General features: G+C 36.8%; 1 protein-coding gene across 17 annotated transcripts in view; it reads right to left on the reverse strand.

Moving 5' to 3' along the window:
- Positions 1-16,944, reverse strand: part of KHDRBS2 (KH RNA binding domain containing, signal transduction associated 2) — a 333,019-nt gene that overhangs the window by 39,421 nt on the left and 276,654 nt on the right. For 16 of the 17 annotated variants that reach the window (XR_010997053.1, XR_010997051.1, XR_010997052.1 and 13 more), the window contains one exon: positions 6,869-6,927. Coding sequence is in view for 6 of the 17 variants with exons in the window: in XM_068183721.1 (XP_068039822.1) it covers positions 6,869-6,927 (59 nt within the window). In the remaining 11 variants the exon portion in view is untranslated. Of the gene's footprint in view, positions 1-6,868; positions 6,928-14,586; positions 16,242-16,944 lie in introns of those variants that run through there. The other variant, XR_010997054.1, reaches the window with a different exon arrangement.

Consider the following 16,944-nt stretch of genomic DNA (forward strand, 5'->3'; position numbering starts at 1 on the left):
GATCGAGTGCACCCCAGGCAGTCTGCAGACAACACCAAGCTGAGTGGTGCTGTTGACACACCTGAAGGACAGGATGGCATCCACAGGGACAAGGACAAGCTCTAGAAGTGGTCCTGGGGAATCTCATGCAGTTTAGCAAGACCTGGTACAAGGTTCTGCACCTGGGTCAGGGCAATCCCTAGTATCAGTCCAGGCTGGGGGATGAGCAGATCGAGAGCAGCCCTGATGGGAAGGACCTGGGGGTAGAGGAGAGGTTGGACATGAACCAGCCTTGTGCACTCATAGCCCAGAAATTCAGCTGTATCCTGGGCTGCATCAAAAGCAGTGTGGTCAGCACGGTGAGGGAGGTGATCTTGCCCCTCTGCTCTGCTCTCGTGGGACCCCACCTGCACTGCTGCATCCAGCTCTGGAGTCCCCTGCGCAGGAAGGACATCGGCCTTGGACCTGTTGGAGTGAGCCCAGAGGAGGCCACCAAGACCATTAGAGGGAGGGAGCACATCTCCTGTGAGGAAGAGCTACAAGAATTGGGATTGTTCAGCCTGTAAAAGGGAAGGCTTAAGGGTGAGCTAATTGCAGCCTTCCAGTATCTGAAGGAAACTTACAGGAAAGATGGAGAGGGACTTTTTACAAGAGTATGTAGTGACAGGAGAAGGGGAAATAGATTTAAACAGAAAGAGAGCAAGTTTAGGGTAGATATTAGGAAGAAACTCTTTACTGTGAGGGTTGTGAAGCAATGGGACAGGTTACCCAGAGAAGTTGTGATTGCCCTAATAAGAGCAGCATTCAAGGCAGACTGGATGGAGCCCTGAGCAACCTGGTCCAGTGAAAGGTGTCTTCATCCATGGTAGGTGGGTTGAAACTACATGATCCTTAAGGTCCCTTCAAACCCAAACCATTCTATGATTTTATTATTCATTCCATGATGATTTTAAGACCCAGACACCAAGGAAAGTTTTCTTTGGTATGTTGCCGTAATATTTTCTAGGAGACACCAAATGTATACATTCAGATGATATAAATGAAAAATCTTTGCCCATTAGTAAGACTTTGTTAATTAGTGTTGGTAAAGACATTGTAATCACAAGCCATGTAAAGTCAAACACTGTAGAGATGAGAATCAGACCTACGTCTCTTACATCTGCAAATCAGTCACTATCAATTATTTGAGAACTTGATTTCTTACATTTGAATATTTAAATGAGACTAGGCTAGGAAAAAAATAGGGCAAGAAATCCTTAGCATGCTGACCTTAATGAATATTAGGACCAATGATCTACAATACCAAAGTTAATAAAAAATGAGGAAGGACCTTGAACTCAACAGCTAAAAAACCCTCAGATCTCCATCTGCATAGCAATTAGTATGAAGTGCTTTTCCAAAATTCACAAATATTTTCTCTGTATACATTGTGACATAGCTTCATTTTATTTTGTCATTGTCATAGAGAGTTTATTTCACACTAGGGTGGCAGTTCCTTGAGTTTCTCTGTGACATGAGCATGTTTATGTCTTTTAATGAAGTATGAGAATTCATGTCTCCTAAGGTAACATCCCTTCAATCAAGCTCCTTATCAGAATTCTAGAGGTTTGAACCCTCCATACAAGCTTTCCTCTGCTGATTTCATCATGATATACTTACTTTTATGTGTTCAGCAGAAACTATTATTGTAATTGTAGAAAAACTTAATTTACTAGATGAAACACTTTTAGAACAAACATAGAATGAAAAAATAAACAGTAAAATAAAAGAGTAGTGGAATATTGCTGTACATTTTTAGTTGTTAGCTATAAAGGTCTATGAAGAATTTGTTTGTGAAGTGCCATCTCTGTAGAGGATTACTTAGTAAACTAATTGTTATAACAATTACAAAGCTCTTATATGGAGCCACTGGCAGGGAATTATTTGTGAAACAGTTAAATCATTGTGACAGCATTTTACAACTTAAATGATGCCTTACATTAAAAGGAATTACACCAGACAGTTACATGCGCTAATTTTAATTAAAAATGGAATTATCCTAAAACCAAGTACCTGGTTCTTTACAAGTACCTTATGCTAAACTGGAGTAGAATATGCATAAAAAAAACCCACGGTCATTTAAGAAAATCTAAACAGCTGAAAATTTTTGGTGAAGACAAAAAATATTTAACTAATGTCTCCTTAATGCAACGGCAGAACATGCAGTAAAAGCCTTGCAAGCTTCTCCTGAAAAGCAGCAGTAATGTGACTGGAGTTCATTTATGTCTTCCTTCTTTGTGTAGGTGGCAAGCTACAGATTAAACTTTCTAACTCTTGCCTAAGGCCGTTGGCAGATGGTGTTATCCTAATTTAATTGTGGTGGTTTAGGAGGTTATAGACTTCAACGTATCCTTTCACTCTCTATCTAGGTTTTCTGCTTTTTCAGTAGTAGCAACAAGAAGTCTGAGTGTACTGGTCTCTCAGATACTGCAGTTCATGACCTGATATAAAAACATAATGGCCATAATTTTCAGGTAATACACTAGGCAGGATATGCACCAGGCTGTGAACTGTGGCATCTGACAAGAGGCAACTCTCACTACTGTGGCAATCTCCCTTTGGAAGCAGGGGCAGAAGCCTCTTGAACCTTCTGCAGCAGCAATTGGCAGAACTCACCACTGGAGTCTCCAGCCTTTGGGAGAGCTAAGACAGAAAGAGCCACTGATAAACAAAGTTTGGAATGCTCTGATCAGCAGAAGGGGAAAACAGGATTCAGATGAAAAAAACAGTGAAGCATGTCAGATGTAATGAATACAGCTTCTTGGTTCTGCCTTGTCTGCAAGTCATATACTCTTTGTTATCTCTCTAATGTGGCCTAACACAACACAGCACTTGAATCAAGAATGCTGCTTCCTCTAAAAACAAAAAACAGGGAAAAGGAGAAAGAAATGAGAACATGAATTGATAACAAAGGGCTTTTTATTCACAGTGGTCCTTTCCAGGGAAGATGCTTTTTGGAGTTGGGCATTACCTTACATATGGGCAGCAAAGATTCTTAGTTACCAAACTTTAGGTTTATGTTTTATTCTAATCTATTTGTAAGACAAATCATTAAATTCATGTTTTCACTAGATATCTCTTCAGATGACGACAGTGCCAGAAGGGAAACCATAAAATTACTAACACATGATGAGAGCAAAGAATATAAACCTTTTGTTCATAAATTAATCCAATTTCATGCCTTCTCCTTTAAAACATAAGCATCAAGTTAACATGACACTGTTACCCCAGTTTAGACTTATCTGCAGGTATCAAAACCTTCAGTGACAGAAGTATCATGTTTGTTGAGTGTGATTAGAGGTGGAGATGCTATACATTTTTGAAAATTTGCACAGTACTTTAAATGACTGGCCTTTTATTTTTGAACTGCCTTCTAAAAATATTTCTTTACAACTCACATGAAGAAGCCTATAATGGGTTACATTCCCAAGATTTTCAGGCATATGTCCCAAATTTATGTTCCTCAGCCTAGAACAGCGATCCTCAAAATTCTCTAGCAGTAGCTGTATAATCCTGATCTTATAAAAAATTTGTAGGAATCTCATAGTTCCTGAGTACTGTATTTCCATATGCTCAGAGACTGCTGCAGGGAATGCTTTGAAATGTCTCTCTTTTGATCCTTCTGAAAGACTGGGTGACAAGCATGTCAAGTCACAACACAGCTTAAGTGTCTAACATCATGAGGGGGTTCTGTACTGCAAATTTTCATTCATGGAACATCCCTTAGTCATGGAAAGCAGTGTGATTTTACATACATCCCTGACAACTCACAAGATATTCTATTGTCTTGGGAGATGCCTTGGTTGGATTTGGAGGGGATGAAATTCTTACGAACCTTCAAAAAAGAAACTGAGCAAGGAGTTAAGGCAGTTAAGTTATGGATCTTACAGAAGTGAATACTATTTAGGAATCTATCTTGCCCAGCTTATGACAAGTGACTTAGATTCCTCCTTGTTTATACTTCCATCTAATCAAAGAGATGTGAACTTCCTGAGAATTAAATGGTGTTCAGGTGGGCTCTGCTCTGAAACACACCTCTAATTTTTGGAACCATACTGTGAAAAACCCATAAATACATAAATCTTATGATCTTCTGAGGAAACAGTTTCCCCAGTCAGAATTCTTCACAAGTTCTTTTAAAAGGAGCAGAGAAGAACCCATGAGACATAAACCGCCTGCTACTTCTCAGGAGTATAGATAGCAAGAAAAGTCATAGCAGGCAGCTTATATAGGAGTACTATTGTGCTCTATACTCAAGAAGCTACAGAGAACTCTGTTTTATTCTTTAAAAACATTGTAAGTATGAAGTAGCATTACTATTTCATTCCATCTACTTCACAAAAATGAAAGAAAACCTTCTCAGGATTGAAAACTGTCCTCCCTAAAGGTAAGTTGGAAGCAAGAGGAAGCATGGAAAAAAGTAAAAAAAAAAAAAAATTTGAAGTAAATTTTTGATAATTCAGATATTGTTATTCAAAAGGATAAGGGAGAAAAGGTAAGTTGTTGCACGAAACACCTAAGAGTTGACAACAAGACTTCATTCATGTACCATTTGTCTATGGTCTTATTCAGAGTTTGGGAGAATTTTGAATTACAGAGGTGTGCCAGAAAGAATTGTAAAGGAGTAATATAGCCTTGTTATGGAAGACAAAACAAGGTGTGAGATTGAACTCAAATGAAAGAAAAACTTAATTTCTGCAGAATGGTGAAAAATGAAGGGGTAGCTGATTTAATACAGTGGGATGGATTCAGGAGACTCACAGTGAGTTACAAAACATCCTGAAAAAGTAGAGAACTAGAAACAGAGAATAAGGGTAAAGTTAAGTGAGGATGAGAAGGGGTGATAGATCAGATACAGAGAGAACATCAGTGTATGCAGAAAGAACTCAGAAACTGAGGAAGTTAAGCATATATTCTACAGCTCTATAGCTCTGTGTACTCCGATTACCTCCTCAGATAAATAGTGATGACTTGGGAATGTCAGAAGTTCCTGCACATATTTCCAGGGCATTAAATTGGCAAATTTACTAATCCCCTAAAGTAAGTGAGCCAAGAGTAGCATAAACAGTTATATATAAATGTATCTGCCATCAGAAACTAGCAAAATTGCAATGTGAAATATTATTCAACTTTAAGTTTATTCCAGGTTATTGATAATACAGATCTTTGTAAGCAAATGCCAACTCAGAAAATAGTTCAAGCAAAAATCAAAGCAAGTCCACAGTTATGAGCCATGTATTTTAACTCTAGCAAAGGAAACCCAGGCATATTGGGTTTGTTTCAGCTGCTGAAAGGAAAACAAAAAAGAAGGAGCTTCATGCAGAGCATAAACTTAGTCGTGATGCCACTCTGTGAACACTTTGTAAGCCTCAGCTAATTAGTCCATTCAAAATCCCTGCTGGGAAAACAAGTAATATTCTTCTAGTTTTACAAATTAGGGATTGGAAGGAAAGTGACACTGCTTTAAATGTCTTGACCAAACACATGGAGATTCACCATGGTGGAGTGTAATTAAAAGTTCAACAGTGAGTAATTCTTACTGCTGAGCTCAGTTTATTCTTTTCTGTATTGCCTAAAAGCTTAGCAGTGCATTCAGGACAGCAGTGGAAAGGGGATCTGTAGATGGGAGGAAGGATCTTCCACTACAGCTATTAAAAATGTATGTGCAAAAAGGAAACAAAACAAAGGGTAACTGAACCACTCACACTGATATGGATAAGCTATTATTATTACTTGCCTAGCATTGAATATGCGCTTGACTGCACATTGTATCGTCCAAATACATTGCGAGAACAGATTGTACAAAAAAATGTTATTTCTGATTATGCAATGCAATTGCTTTGACAACATCTCACTTATGTCTATTTCTGTACCAATACAAAGGAAACTGCAAGTTAGCATTAGTGACATTTGCTTCACAGCTGCATGAATAAAATTATTTATTTCAAGCAGCAACCCTTATATAACCCCTCAGTGTAACTTTCACTTGCAGAATCATTTCCAGCAGCTCTCATTTTCACAATGCTGTGGAAGTCACTATGTAGACTTAGGACACTTCAGAAGCAGTAAATCAGGCATGAAAGCTCTGCTGAATATTAGGGTTACTTTTTAAACTGACTTGTTATTTCAGTGAAAATCTGAGTGAGATTGACTGTGCCACCTGATACAATGTACTGATAAATATTAATAGGAAAACATGGTCTAGACTCCAGTTATTGAAATATATCACTAATAGCAAAAAACAGATCTGGAAAATGGTTTGTACTCATGGGAGCTACACTTCTCTTCCTTTCATGCCCCCCTACCCATGGAGTGGAACTGCTCCAGCTCAGACACAGACTTGGTGGGCAAGTGCAAAGACTACAGCCCTCTGTCTACTCATAGTGCCTAGTGTGGCATGAGATGCTCCTTTATCTTGTAGGATGAGGGGTTCCCATGGTGATAAGCACCCTCTCCTTCTTTCCACTTTGATTAAGTATATATTTCTAAATCTCACAAACCTTGCTAGTTGAAATGATGCACATGACAACAGAGGATGCATAGTATTGTTGGCAAATCAAACAGACTGAAATTTAACACTGTGAAAGATACTCAAACACCAATAGAAACTTTTGTGTTGCTGTTAAACTGACCTGTGACTGTAACTGGCTTTTTAATTTTGATTGAAATTCATCAGTCCAGTTTTCTGGTCCTACGTCAAAACTCACCCTAAAGTTACACAAACCTATTTTGTTTGGTCTTTGTAAAATGAGAAAAATAAGTAAAAGTGTATGGAAGTAATTTCTGAATTGCCAGTGACAGATATTTTCCTTTGATTTCACACATTTGCAGAAGATAGAAGAGACCTTACCGTAGCTGTCATACGCCTCTTCACTTGCTCCGTGACCATAGTCATAATATTCAGGCACACTGTAACAGATTCAGATAGCCATGTCACTATTATCATGGGTGACCAACTCAAAACAAAAACACAGCTCACAAAATAAAAGCCATTTTAACACTTTGACATCATAGCCTAGTCCAGCTAGTTTCAGGCATAGGGAATATTTAAAGATATGAAAGAAAATGTATCAGTGACAATAAAAGCTATTGTACAGTACATAACATTTCTTATCTACTAAGCATAAAAACCAAATTTGATTCTAAATATGTAAACCTGGAGACGTGACAAAGACTGAGAAAAATTCTATCTGCAAAACGAGGTCTGAAAAAAGACCACTGCATCATTCACTGTTGTTAAACCAACAAAAGGGGTGTCATCCTCATTTACCTGTAATTCTAAACATTTATGTGTTACCAAACTCAGCGTGGTTTGTTTTCACAAAGCTGACTGTATTGTATGGTGTGGAGCCTATAAACTACTTAACTTTACCAAAAACACTGACAGGTTTCCAGCTTTGATCCTGAAGAAGAAGCATGTTCCCACTGCCTGTAGAGAGAAATTTGATTCTCCACAGTCTTTTTCCTTATGTAGTTATTGGACACCCATGGAAAGTTTTATACAGTGATCAATAAAACATAAGTTGAAATAAAAATGAGGGTCTATGAGTGCAAAATCATGCTTAACAGTCTTAAACTCACTTCTTCACTGTTTTCAAAAATTATGTATAGCCATATTAACATGTTATCAAAATATTTCAGATGATAGTTACATCCTGATAATCAGCAATTCTCAGCTATTATGTGGAGTGGCATCCAGAAAATGCAGCCTCTGAGACATAATTAAATGGAAAGGGAATTATTCACATTTTTGCTTCACTGCTATTATTGTTTATAGTTTGTATTGCGTTTTTGGTACCTGGTACCAAATGGAAGATCAGGCTACTTCTATTCTCAGGTAACAGGTAAGCATACAAGAATCAGTCTTTGCCCAGAAAAATCTGCAAACTCCATGAACTCCACTAGATTGTATTTCTTCAATCTGCAGTGAACCAAACAGAAAATGTAACACTTTCTGTGTTGATAGTTTTTAGTTGTTGTTACTTCTGTGGTTTTTTTTCCCTGGACACTGTGTGAGATAGACTCTTGCAAAATGAAGAGAAGCAGGCAAGAAGCTCAATATTGCTATAATTATAGCATTATTGCTCAGGCCATTTTCCATATCGGATTATTGTTTTAAAAATATTAGTTTACACTTGAGAGAGAAGCTTATTTGACAGTGGAGTGCAAGTAGAAATATTTCAGAAGTGCAATAGAGATAATCAAGCAATCTATAACAATTATTTTCTTAAACTAATTTTAATTTTGTTCACAAACAGCCTGTAATCACATTTTTAATTTCTTGAACTTAATAGCTGTCCATAACTATTACTGGAATAATTTCTGAGAATGATTCATTCATGTTCTCTACCTCACTCGAGAACACTGACTGCATGTGTCTGATAACTGACAGTCAAATTGTTTTTACTTGGGTCATGTCATCCTCAGAATGGCTAGGGATAGCTCTCAGAGTTTTTGGCTATAAATGTATAAATGTCCAGGACTTTGGTTTTGGCCTCTTTTTTTTTTTTTTTTTTTTTTTTTTTTTTTTTTTTTTTTTTTAAACTGAAAATCTAACTATAATTCAGTAGTTTAGTCAGAAGTCATTAATGTGAGTGAATTACAATGACACCAGTATCTCAGAGAGATGAAATTTATTTGGTAAAGCAGTTGCAGAATATGGACATAAATATGACATGAATGAAATGAACACTTCAGTGAAAACTTTTCCCAATGCCAACCGAGCTCTGTAGGGCACAATCACTGTCAAGACTTCCCAGATAATGGAAACCATCCAGCTGCTTGAAAATTAATTACCTAAATAGACAAACCCTTATACTGAAATGGTGCAAAAAACAAACAGGAAGAATACATCTTTTATTTGTAAAACACAATATTCATTCTGTACTATTTCACAATCATTTTAGTAGCCAATTAAAAGAAATTACAGGATTATGTAAGGTGAAGTAAAGCACTGCAGCATCAAGGTTAAATCATTTATCCAGTCATAGCTACAAAGCTCATGGCTTAGATGTAAGAAATGACTTGCACTGTTCAGAACAGACACATGACATACCACCCAGCTCTGGCAGACAGCCGTATGAAAACCTAGTTTTAGAAGCTGCATTTTGGCATATTGCCTGCTTTTCTGGGTAGAGGGTGTTGGACTAGTGAGTGATGCTAAAAGAAAAGAAACACAAGAACTACTACCTTCTGCCAGCAGATAAGATGCTAATACTTCTTCCTGATAGGTTTTTGCAAACCAAAGCAGCTGCCTCCACAGGTTAGCTTTAAAAGGAGGCCAATCCAAAGGCCAGTAACTTATCAACAGCAGTCCTGCTTTCAGTGATCACTGATGAGGGCCTGGAGCTATTACCCATCAACATAACATCCAGCAGAACACAAGACTTGCAAGAACAGGTAAAAGATTCATTGCTACATTATTGGTGTTGTATGTTTTTATTTGAGAAATAGAGATAATAAGGATGTGAGATAAAAATCCTGCAGTGAACATTCTGAACTGAAATAGACTATCAACAGAATGCTAAGTTAATACACAAGCAATCATAAAATAAGAAACAATCTGTATTACAACTATAAAAAGGAAGTAATTTGTTACACACTGTGTATTTGATGTCTGTGAGCACAATACTTAACACATTCCTGAAAACACATAATTCATAGCACAATACATGATTCTCAACTAAGTCCTCCAACTTTATTCCCCTGAATATAACATCTTTTTTGTAGATTTGAGCCAAAATGGCATTTCAAATTCCTTGCCAACTCACATTGAAAAGTGTTTTGAGGAATATGTAAGTGAAAAAAACTTATTTCTTACTATGAAATACTAGACTTAAACTCATATTTTGTGGGCCAGACTGCTTATCCATTCATCTGCTTTATTTTAAAGCTCTCTGGATAGTCATTATAATCTATTATATGCATTTAGTTGTAGACATTTTCCTCTGTTTTACAGCAAAGTAAACAATGGGTGATATTTATAAAAAAATATGTGATAGATTATGGCTTTACAAACATGAGGTTCTTTTTTTAAAATTACTGAACTACAGAGAGATGTAGTTCCATTTGCATTATGACCAACTGAGAAGGAAGCAATCAGCAAATGCATTCAGCATAAATAATACTTGTTTATATAATTTTATAGTTCTCAGACTGTTCCTGGAAAATATAGTGATCATGAGCTCTAGAAACCACTGACTCTCTTGGCAGTGCTAATTGGAAACAAAACACCATTATCTATCATTAGCATTCATTACTTTCAAGCAACATGAAGTGTAATTTACTTAAAGTACATGCACCTACCTGAAAGCAGGATGCAAAGCATTTTATAAAGCAGACAGGATTAATTCATTACCAACTTTTCAGCTTTTACTTGCACTATATTTTAACACCATATTTCTGAAACATAGAGGTCTTGATGTACTATGATTTACACTTTAGGAACCTTATACAGGTAGCACTCATGGAAAAATTTACATACACAGGGGTACGTATCTTAGAAGTAGTTTAATTTGGTTTGTATATGAGAAACTCTGACGTTATTTTTCTCTAAAGGAAATATTTACAACACAGATATATGACCCTGTCCTAATTCCTATTCTGTGGCCATGGAGATTACATATACTAGAAATATTCATAATATTTTCCTATTTATGTTTATTGTTTTTAACTTTTCATTTTGGTTAATATTTTTGAACATGTTTATTTTAAAGATCTGAAATCAAAGTTTCCATGAACTATGATCTGTTCTCTCTCTTCATGCTGGTAAAGCTGGATCAGTTTCCAGAAAAAATGCAAACCCAAACCAGCACAAGATGCTTGTTTTTTTTTTTTGAGAAGTAAGGGTCCTTTAGTGCCTTCCAACCTGCATTATCTAGGGCTCCTATTATATGATGAAGGCTCAAGTACAGAGACTGTATCTAAATGGCAACCTTTAAAGCCAACAAAGACTTTTAACCTCTTGTTAACTGGGACTTTTTCAAATTGATATTAGTGCAAAAAAATGAATTCCAGTTTGGCTGTGTCAACACCCATGGGGAAGCCACACAGCTTGCTCAAAATCCTGTAGCGAATAGCGCTTTAAAAGTGCTTTAGGCTGAGAACCACAAACAAAAGTGTTAAGACTGAAGCCACAAAAGCCTGACTCTTGGGTCAACAAGCTACCCAAGGGAAGTGTGATGTTCACCACTCAGCGGTCACTGGGGTTAGGTACAGGAAAACATGACATTAATGAATAGACTGCATTAGCCTTTGACCAATCTCTTCCTGCACCTCCAGGAAGCTGCTTGCAAGAGACCCTGGGTTATCAACATTACCATCTGGCTCCCTGGCTGCTCTTACAGCTGCAGTAATACAAGGCAGCAGAACACTGCAAGAATTGAAGTACTTCTTGTTCCCTTGTGCTTTTTGGTTGTGTGTGGGGTTTTTTTGTTTTGTTCTTCCTTTCTCTCTTTTTGTTCTTCAGGTTTTTTTCTGGGGGGAAGGATGCACCTAAGCTTTTATCCTCAAGTATGGGTGCAGACATACGAGGAGCTCTCTAAAGCCAAAGCGGAAAGGTACAAGAAAGAGTTGATCTTTAAACATCACTAACGAGCAAATCTGTACAGAAGTGTGTTCTGTAGTCTGTCCTAAAAGATCATAAGAAATGGAAAGTCTTTGAGTAAAACCTGTTATTTTAGATTTAGCAGATCATATTTTCCTGTAAAAACATTTTTTTTTCTTTCCTAATGGTACTTTTTAACTGATAGAGTATATGTTAATATAAGAGTATTTTACTGGGAAATGTTTGGGAAGAAGCTGGCCAATTTAGAGGCTTTTGATAAATCATTGGAACTATAACTCTGCCATTACATAATAATTAGGCTTCTTTTGTGAAATACATGAATTAATTAAACTAGGGATTCAGCTGATGCCAGTTAAGTTCCACAGTTCAGACTCATAGTGAAATAGGCTAAAAACTTGTACACTAGCCTTCAAAGAAGTAAAAATAATTTGAGATAATTCCATCTTTGTGTTGTAGAGATCAACAATGTGAGACTGAACCAATATTGTGGTTTGGGATTGGAACTCTCTGAGGAGGGATTCCCAGCCTTTGACAGTTTGCAATCAGCATCTATACATGGATACAGATAAATGAAGCTTCATCACTCCTTAGAGATATATCCCAGTCAGGGTTTCCTTTAGACAAGATTCTTGAGTCAAGCTAATGCCCAGGATAGCTCACCAGGACCCCTAGAAGTGGGATTTAATATTTTAGAGGTGGGATTCAATACTTTAGACAAATCTCTTTTTCACATCCTCAAATGGATCCGGTGTACTCTTGGTCTAAAATTATCTCTTCTTTCCCTATATAATTTCTGTTCAGTAATCTTTGGCATTTCCAACTTCCAACATCAGTAACTGGTACAATCAAATATTCAGTTCCTGTGCTAACAGGATGCAGTCTAATGTTACTGCAGTTGTTTTATGTAAGACTGTTTGTAAAGCTTCTCCCTCCTACATGAGGGAGGGAGCCAGCAGGATTTAACACACAGTTGTGTGAAAGAAAAGCTGTTTACATAAAGCAGTATACTTCTGCCTGGAAGAGAGGTGAGCAAGACCTGCATTCACATGAATTAAAATATACGAAATTATTAAAAAATAATAACTCATAGTGGAAATGTGTGAATAAACAAAGAATCCTTCTAGGAATCTGAAACTTACTGGAACATTTTTACTTAATAGAGCATTGTATCTATAGGGAAGATGACAAATCTTTTGAATACAGAAACTTAGAGGATTCAGTCTTAAATCACAAATATTGTCCTTTACTCAATACTTCTTTGGAACTAATAGAATAATATGGTGAGCATTTTAGTGGATAAAGTCTCCCTTTTTATGCAAGCTCAATTTTGATTGTATCCAGTATTTCTAACAGAGGATAATATCTCCATTACCATACTCCTGGATTTATTTAGTACCTTACAACATGCCTGAAGTTCAACTAGATTCAACTGTCTCCAGCATTTTTATATGTTTGATTTTGTGCTACTGAAAATATGAATTTTAAACTATTATAAACAATGAAGGCAGTAAAGTTATACAAGCATAGGACTGGAGAGCCAACATAATTGTAAGATTACTTTGGTTTCTGAACTTTTTGCAAAATATGAAATAGAAACCAATCTGCCATTTAATTTCACATGGCAGTTTCTATTTATCTACTCTACATTCCACTGTCATTTTCTATAGATAAAGAATTATGACTAACTATCTCAGCATATAATACCAAATGTCTGCAGACACAGTATTTGCAAAGGGAATGATGCAGCATTTTAGGAATCCTAGACAGTTTTAGAGGAAAAACTTTTCTCTAGTTCAGAATAGTGAAATTTGACTCAACTTTGCACATCGAATCAAATAAATGAAAAGTGGCATTTGAAAACAGTTTCTGATGATGAATGCCATAAGTAGATTGCTGTGAAGATACATAAAATGTCATATTCTAGGCTTCCTCCCTTGATTGATTTCAACAGATTGGAAATAAAATACAGGGAAATCTTTATTTATGGACAGGCAGATATAAGCACATAGCCAAAATTAAATATGACAAAATACAAATACAATGCACAGTGCTTAAAAAGTGAAAGAGTGGATAGTAGAGAAAATAATAATGAATACCTAAGTTTGAGAAGAACCAATGTAACTATTATACCTACTACAGCCTCTACTATATTTATGTGTCAATGTATTTTACTACATAGTAATATTTTGACAGTGAGATAGAAGTGTGCAAACCTCTGCTTATATCACTAAAACATTTAACTATGTAATAATCTACTAATTCAATTAATGATTATTCCCATTCTTGTCTACCCATTGTTTTTAAGCCAAGGACAAAATTCTTTCATTTAACTATGGATAGTTCACAACTAATCTGCTGGAATTTTTCACAGAGCAAGTACCTGAAAACAGTGGGACTTCTGAATAGAGTTCACCAAGGAACATGTACAGCAAGCTGAACCTTATACTGTTGTCTTTACAAGTGTACTAGTTTGTTATTTTACTTGCACCACTACTTTGAGAAACTCATCTTTGGAAACATGTACATATAGTACCTTGATATCTGGAGGTCAAGAAAGGATAACAAGGATGAACTGGAGCTCAGGCAAATATATCCTGCTGATGCAAATAATTCTTTCAGATACAATTAGATAAAATATTCTTCCTAAGTAATTTTGCAGCATGGCTGTGCACTGATGTGATTGTACTGTAAGCCACATAAGTGACACAGACTGAACTGTGGTCCATGTTGTACTCCTGCATATCAGATCAGAAATAAGTAAGTGATTCCTAAAGCTCCTCTACTAGCAGCTCACACTGCAGAAAAAAGAAGCTATAAACACAAGCTTTACAATAGATAACATGAACTTCGCGATAGAAACCAGGGAAAACAGTTTCTTTTCAAAGTCAGTAACTTGTCATATATTCAACTTCAGTGGCTGAATATGCTTGTGAAATTTTGTCGGTATGAGTAATTAGAAGAATGTAGCACCTATTAGAGGCTGAATGGACAGATAGTTACTGGGATAAAACTACACTGATATGGTCATAGCATCTATTTTCCATAGCAGTATAGCAGACACAGGCAGCATTTTTGTCCTTTTACTTCTGTTCCTAGTATTGAGAAACTGATGCCCAACTGGACTTTGCACATAACAGTGCAGCTTTAGGTACTATTGTACCTTTTGAATTAAACACAATTCTGTGCGGTGAAAGGTAGCAGTCAACTTGAATTTCTCTGTTACTGCATCTGTTTTTCTTCTTCAATCCTCTAAGATAATTCCATTTTAGCAATTATCTAACACAATGTTTGTCAGTCTTCGAATCTTGCAAGAACTACTTAGAATTTATTCCAGATATATTAGTGCCATCTTTCTTTATGTTAAAGCTTAGATTCTATACTATCATTAATATCTTAGAGGGGAAATTCAGAGATGACATGGCCTATAAAATGCAATTCCAGTCAGAAACAGAAGTTTGTTTATTTCCTCAGCAGATGCAGCATGGGCTTGAAGTGTGAGTTTGACAGACCAAAAAGAAGTTCTTTGGCCAAAATGATCGGCATACCAGCACGAAATGTCTGCCCAGAGGACTGCTGCCTAAAGCATTACATAACTTATTTGCAAGATTAACAGTAAATATTTTGCCAAGAATTGCTTTAAGGTCCTAAAATTGGGTTACTGTTACCATTATTAGTGAGGCTGGGTGCAGACAGGCATGAGAAATGCTTTTTACCTATGTTGTCTTGCAGTCACAGCAAGGATGACAACATGCCATCACAAGTCTTGTACTGCTGTGGGATGGAATCTGTAACAGCAACGTTGTGCACTATTTTCATCTGTCTTTTATCACTGAATTATTTATTCTTCTTGTCAAAGTAAGTTATGGGTTTCCTGATATTTACAAGTCTATTTACAGCCCAAGGTGGGAGTCATCAGCCCTTCTTTCTTTAGACAGCACACATCAACAACTCATTTCGCTGCTGAACTATGTTTTTAAGAAAAGCTATACAGAAAAAAGGCAGAATAAAAAGCCAGGCAACCAGACCTGAAAGCCATTGCCAATACACCATCTACCTGATCACGAAAAACAGAATGGATTCATGGATGACTGCTCATGCCAGGCATTGTGGAACAGGGAAATAATATCAAACTCAAATTTTAAGCTTCATCAGATAATCCTTGGCTTCCTTTGCTCATGCCTGTTAGGCACCACTGTTTACACTATGTATGGCTGGGTAAGTTGAGCACAAGTGAATTAAAGAGAATATACCCTTCCTGGTTCATCCCATGACTGGACAGTCAGTCCCAGGCTTCCTTGGTATCTCTTTTGGCTGTGAGACATGGTATCTTTAAAATGAAATGGTTGGTGCTGGCAGAGACACAAAGGCCAGTGGAGATGACTGCAGATGTGGTAGCAGAGCTGAAGATGGCTCTGTTGGCCATCGCAATTCATCAGCAAATGATCCATTTTCACCAAATTATTCTGTTGGTCTTGGCTGAGAAGTCTGGCCACACTTTGCATGCAGGACAGTCTGATTCCCAACAATCTCTGAGTAACCAAAGAGGCTGATCTTCTACATTTCCTCACAAAACTTCGCATTCTTTTCTTCTGGTGATCTAGTGATCTCAGCCCATGAGTCCTGGACAGTGGTGATAGATCAACACACTTAAAAGTTCCTGGTAAGAAAATCAAAAACTGCATTACATTTTGAAAGCTAATAGGATTCTCCTACCTTTTCTGTGTAACAGCTGAGTTGGAAATTAACACTTCTACCATTTTGTACATTGTGTCTATATTTTTTTAAATAAAGTTGCCAGACTAGAGGTTTGGGAGGTACATCTAGTTGGCAGAAAGGTTTTGAGTGTCCTCTGCCTTCCTTTCAAATACACAGAGAATAGTGTATAAACTTAACAACTACGGAATATCTCTTGGTGTGTCTGGACAGGCAGATATTCTTATCAATGAGATCCATCTTCACATTATATGGATGGAGGGGAAGAGACAGGAAAGCAAAATCATTAAGAAATTCAAATTACAGTGCATTATTGCCCATGGGAAGTATTTTAGATCTTGTCTTTTCCTCCCCACTGATATGGTTGTTTCCTTATTCTTTTTGCATTCATTGTATTTACCTTAAAAAGCTGTATTTTGACATCTGTATGAAAAAATTTCTAAAATGAGTAGGGTTTCTAAATGTCCTCAGAAAATGTGTAGTCTTTCACAGAATCCTGCAAATAATGCTTACAGACTCAGTTGGGAAGGACAGATAGTTCATTTAAATCTGTCCTGAGGTTCGATCTTGTGTTCTGGGTTGTCATTATGCGACAGGAACATAAGGAGGGAAAATGGCTTTACAAATACATCTTCTGCTATTTAAAG

Source organism: Anomalospiza imberbis, chromosome 3, assembly GCF_031753505.1.
Source record: "Anomalospiza imberbis isolate Cuckoo-Finch-1a 21T00152 chromosome 3, ASM3175350v1, whole genome shotgun sequence".
Classification (NCBI taxonomy): Eukaryota; Metazoa; Chordata; class Aves; order Passeriformes; family Viduidae; genus Anomalospiza; species Anomalospiza imberbis.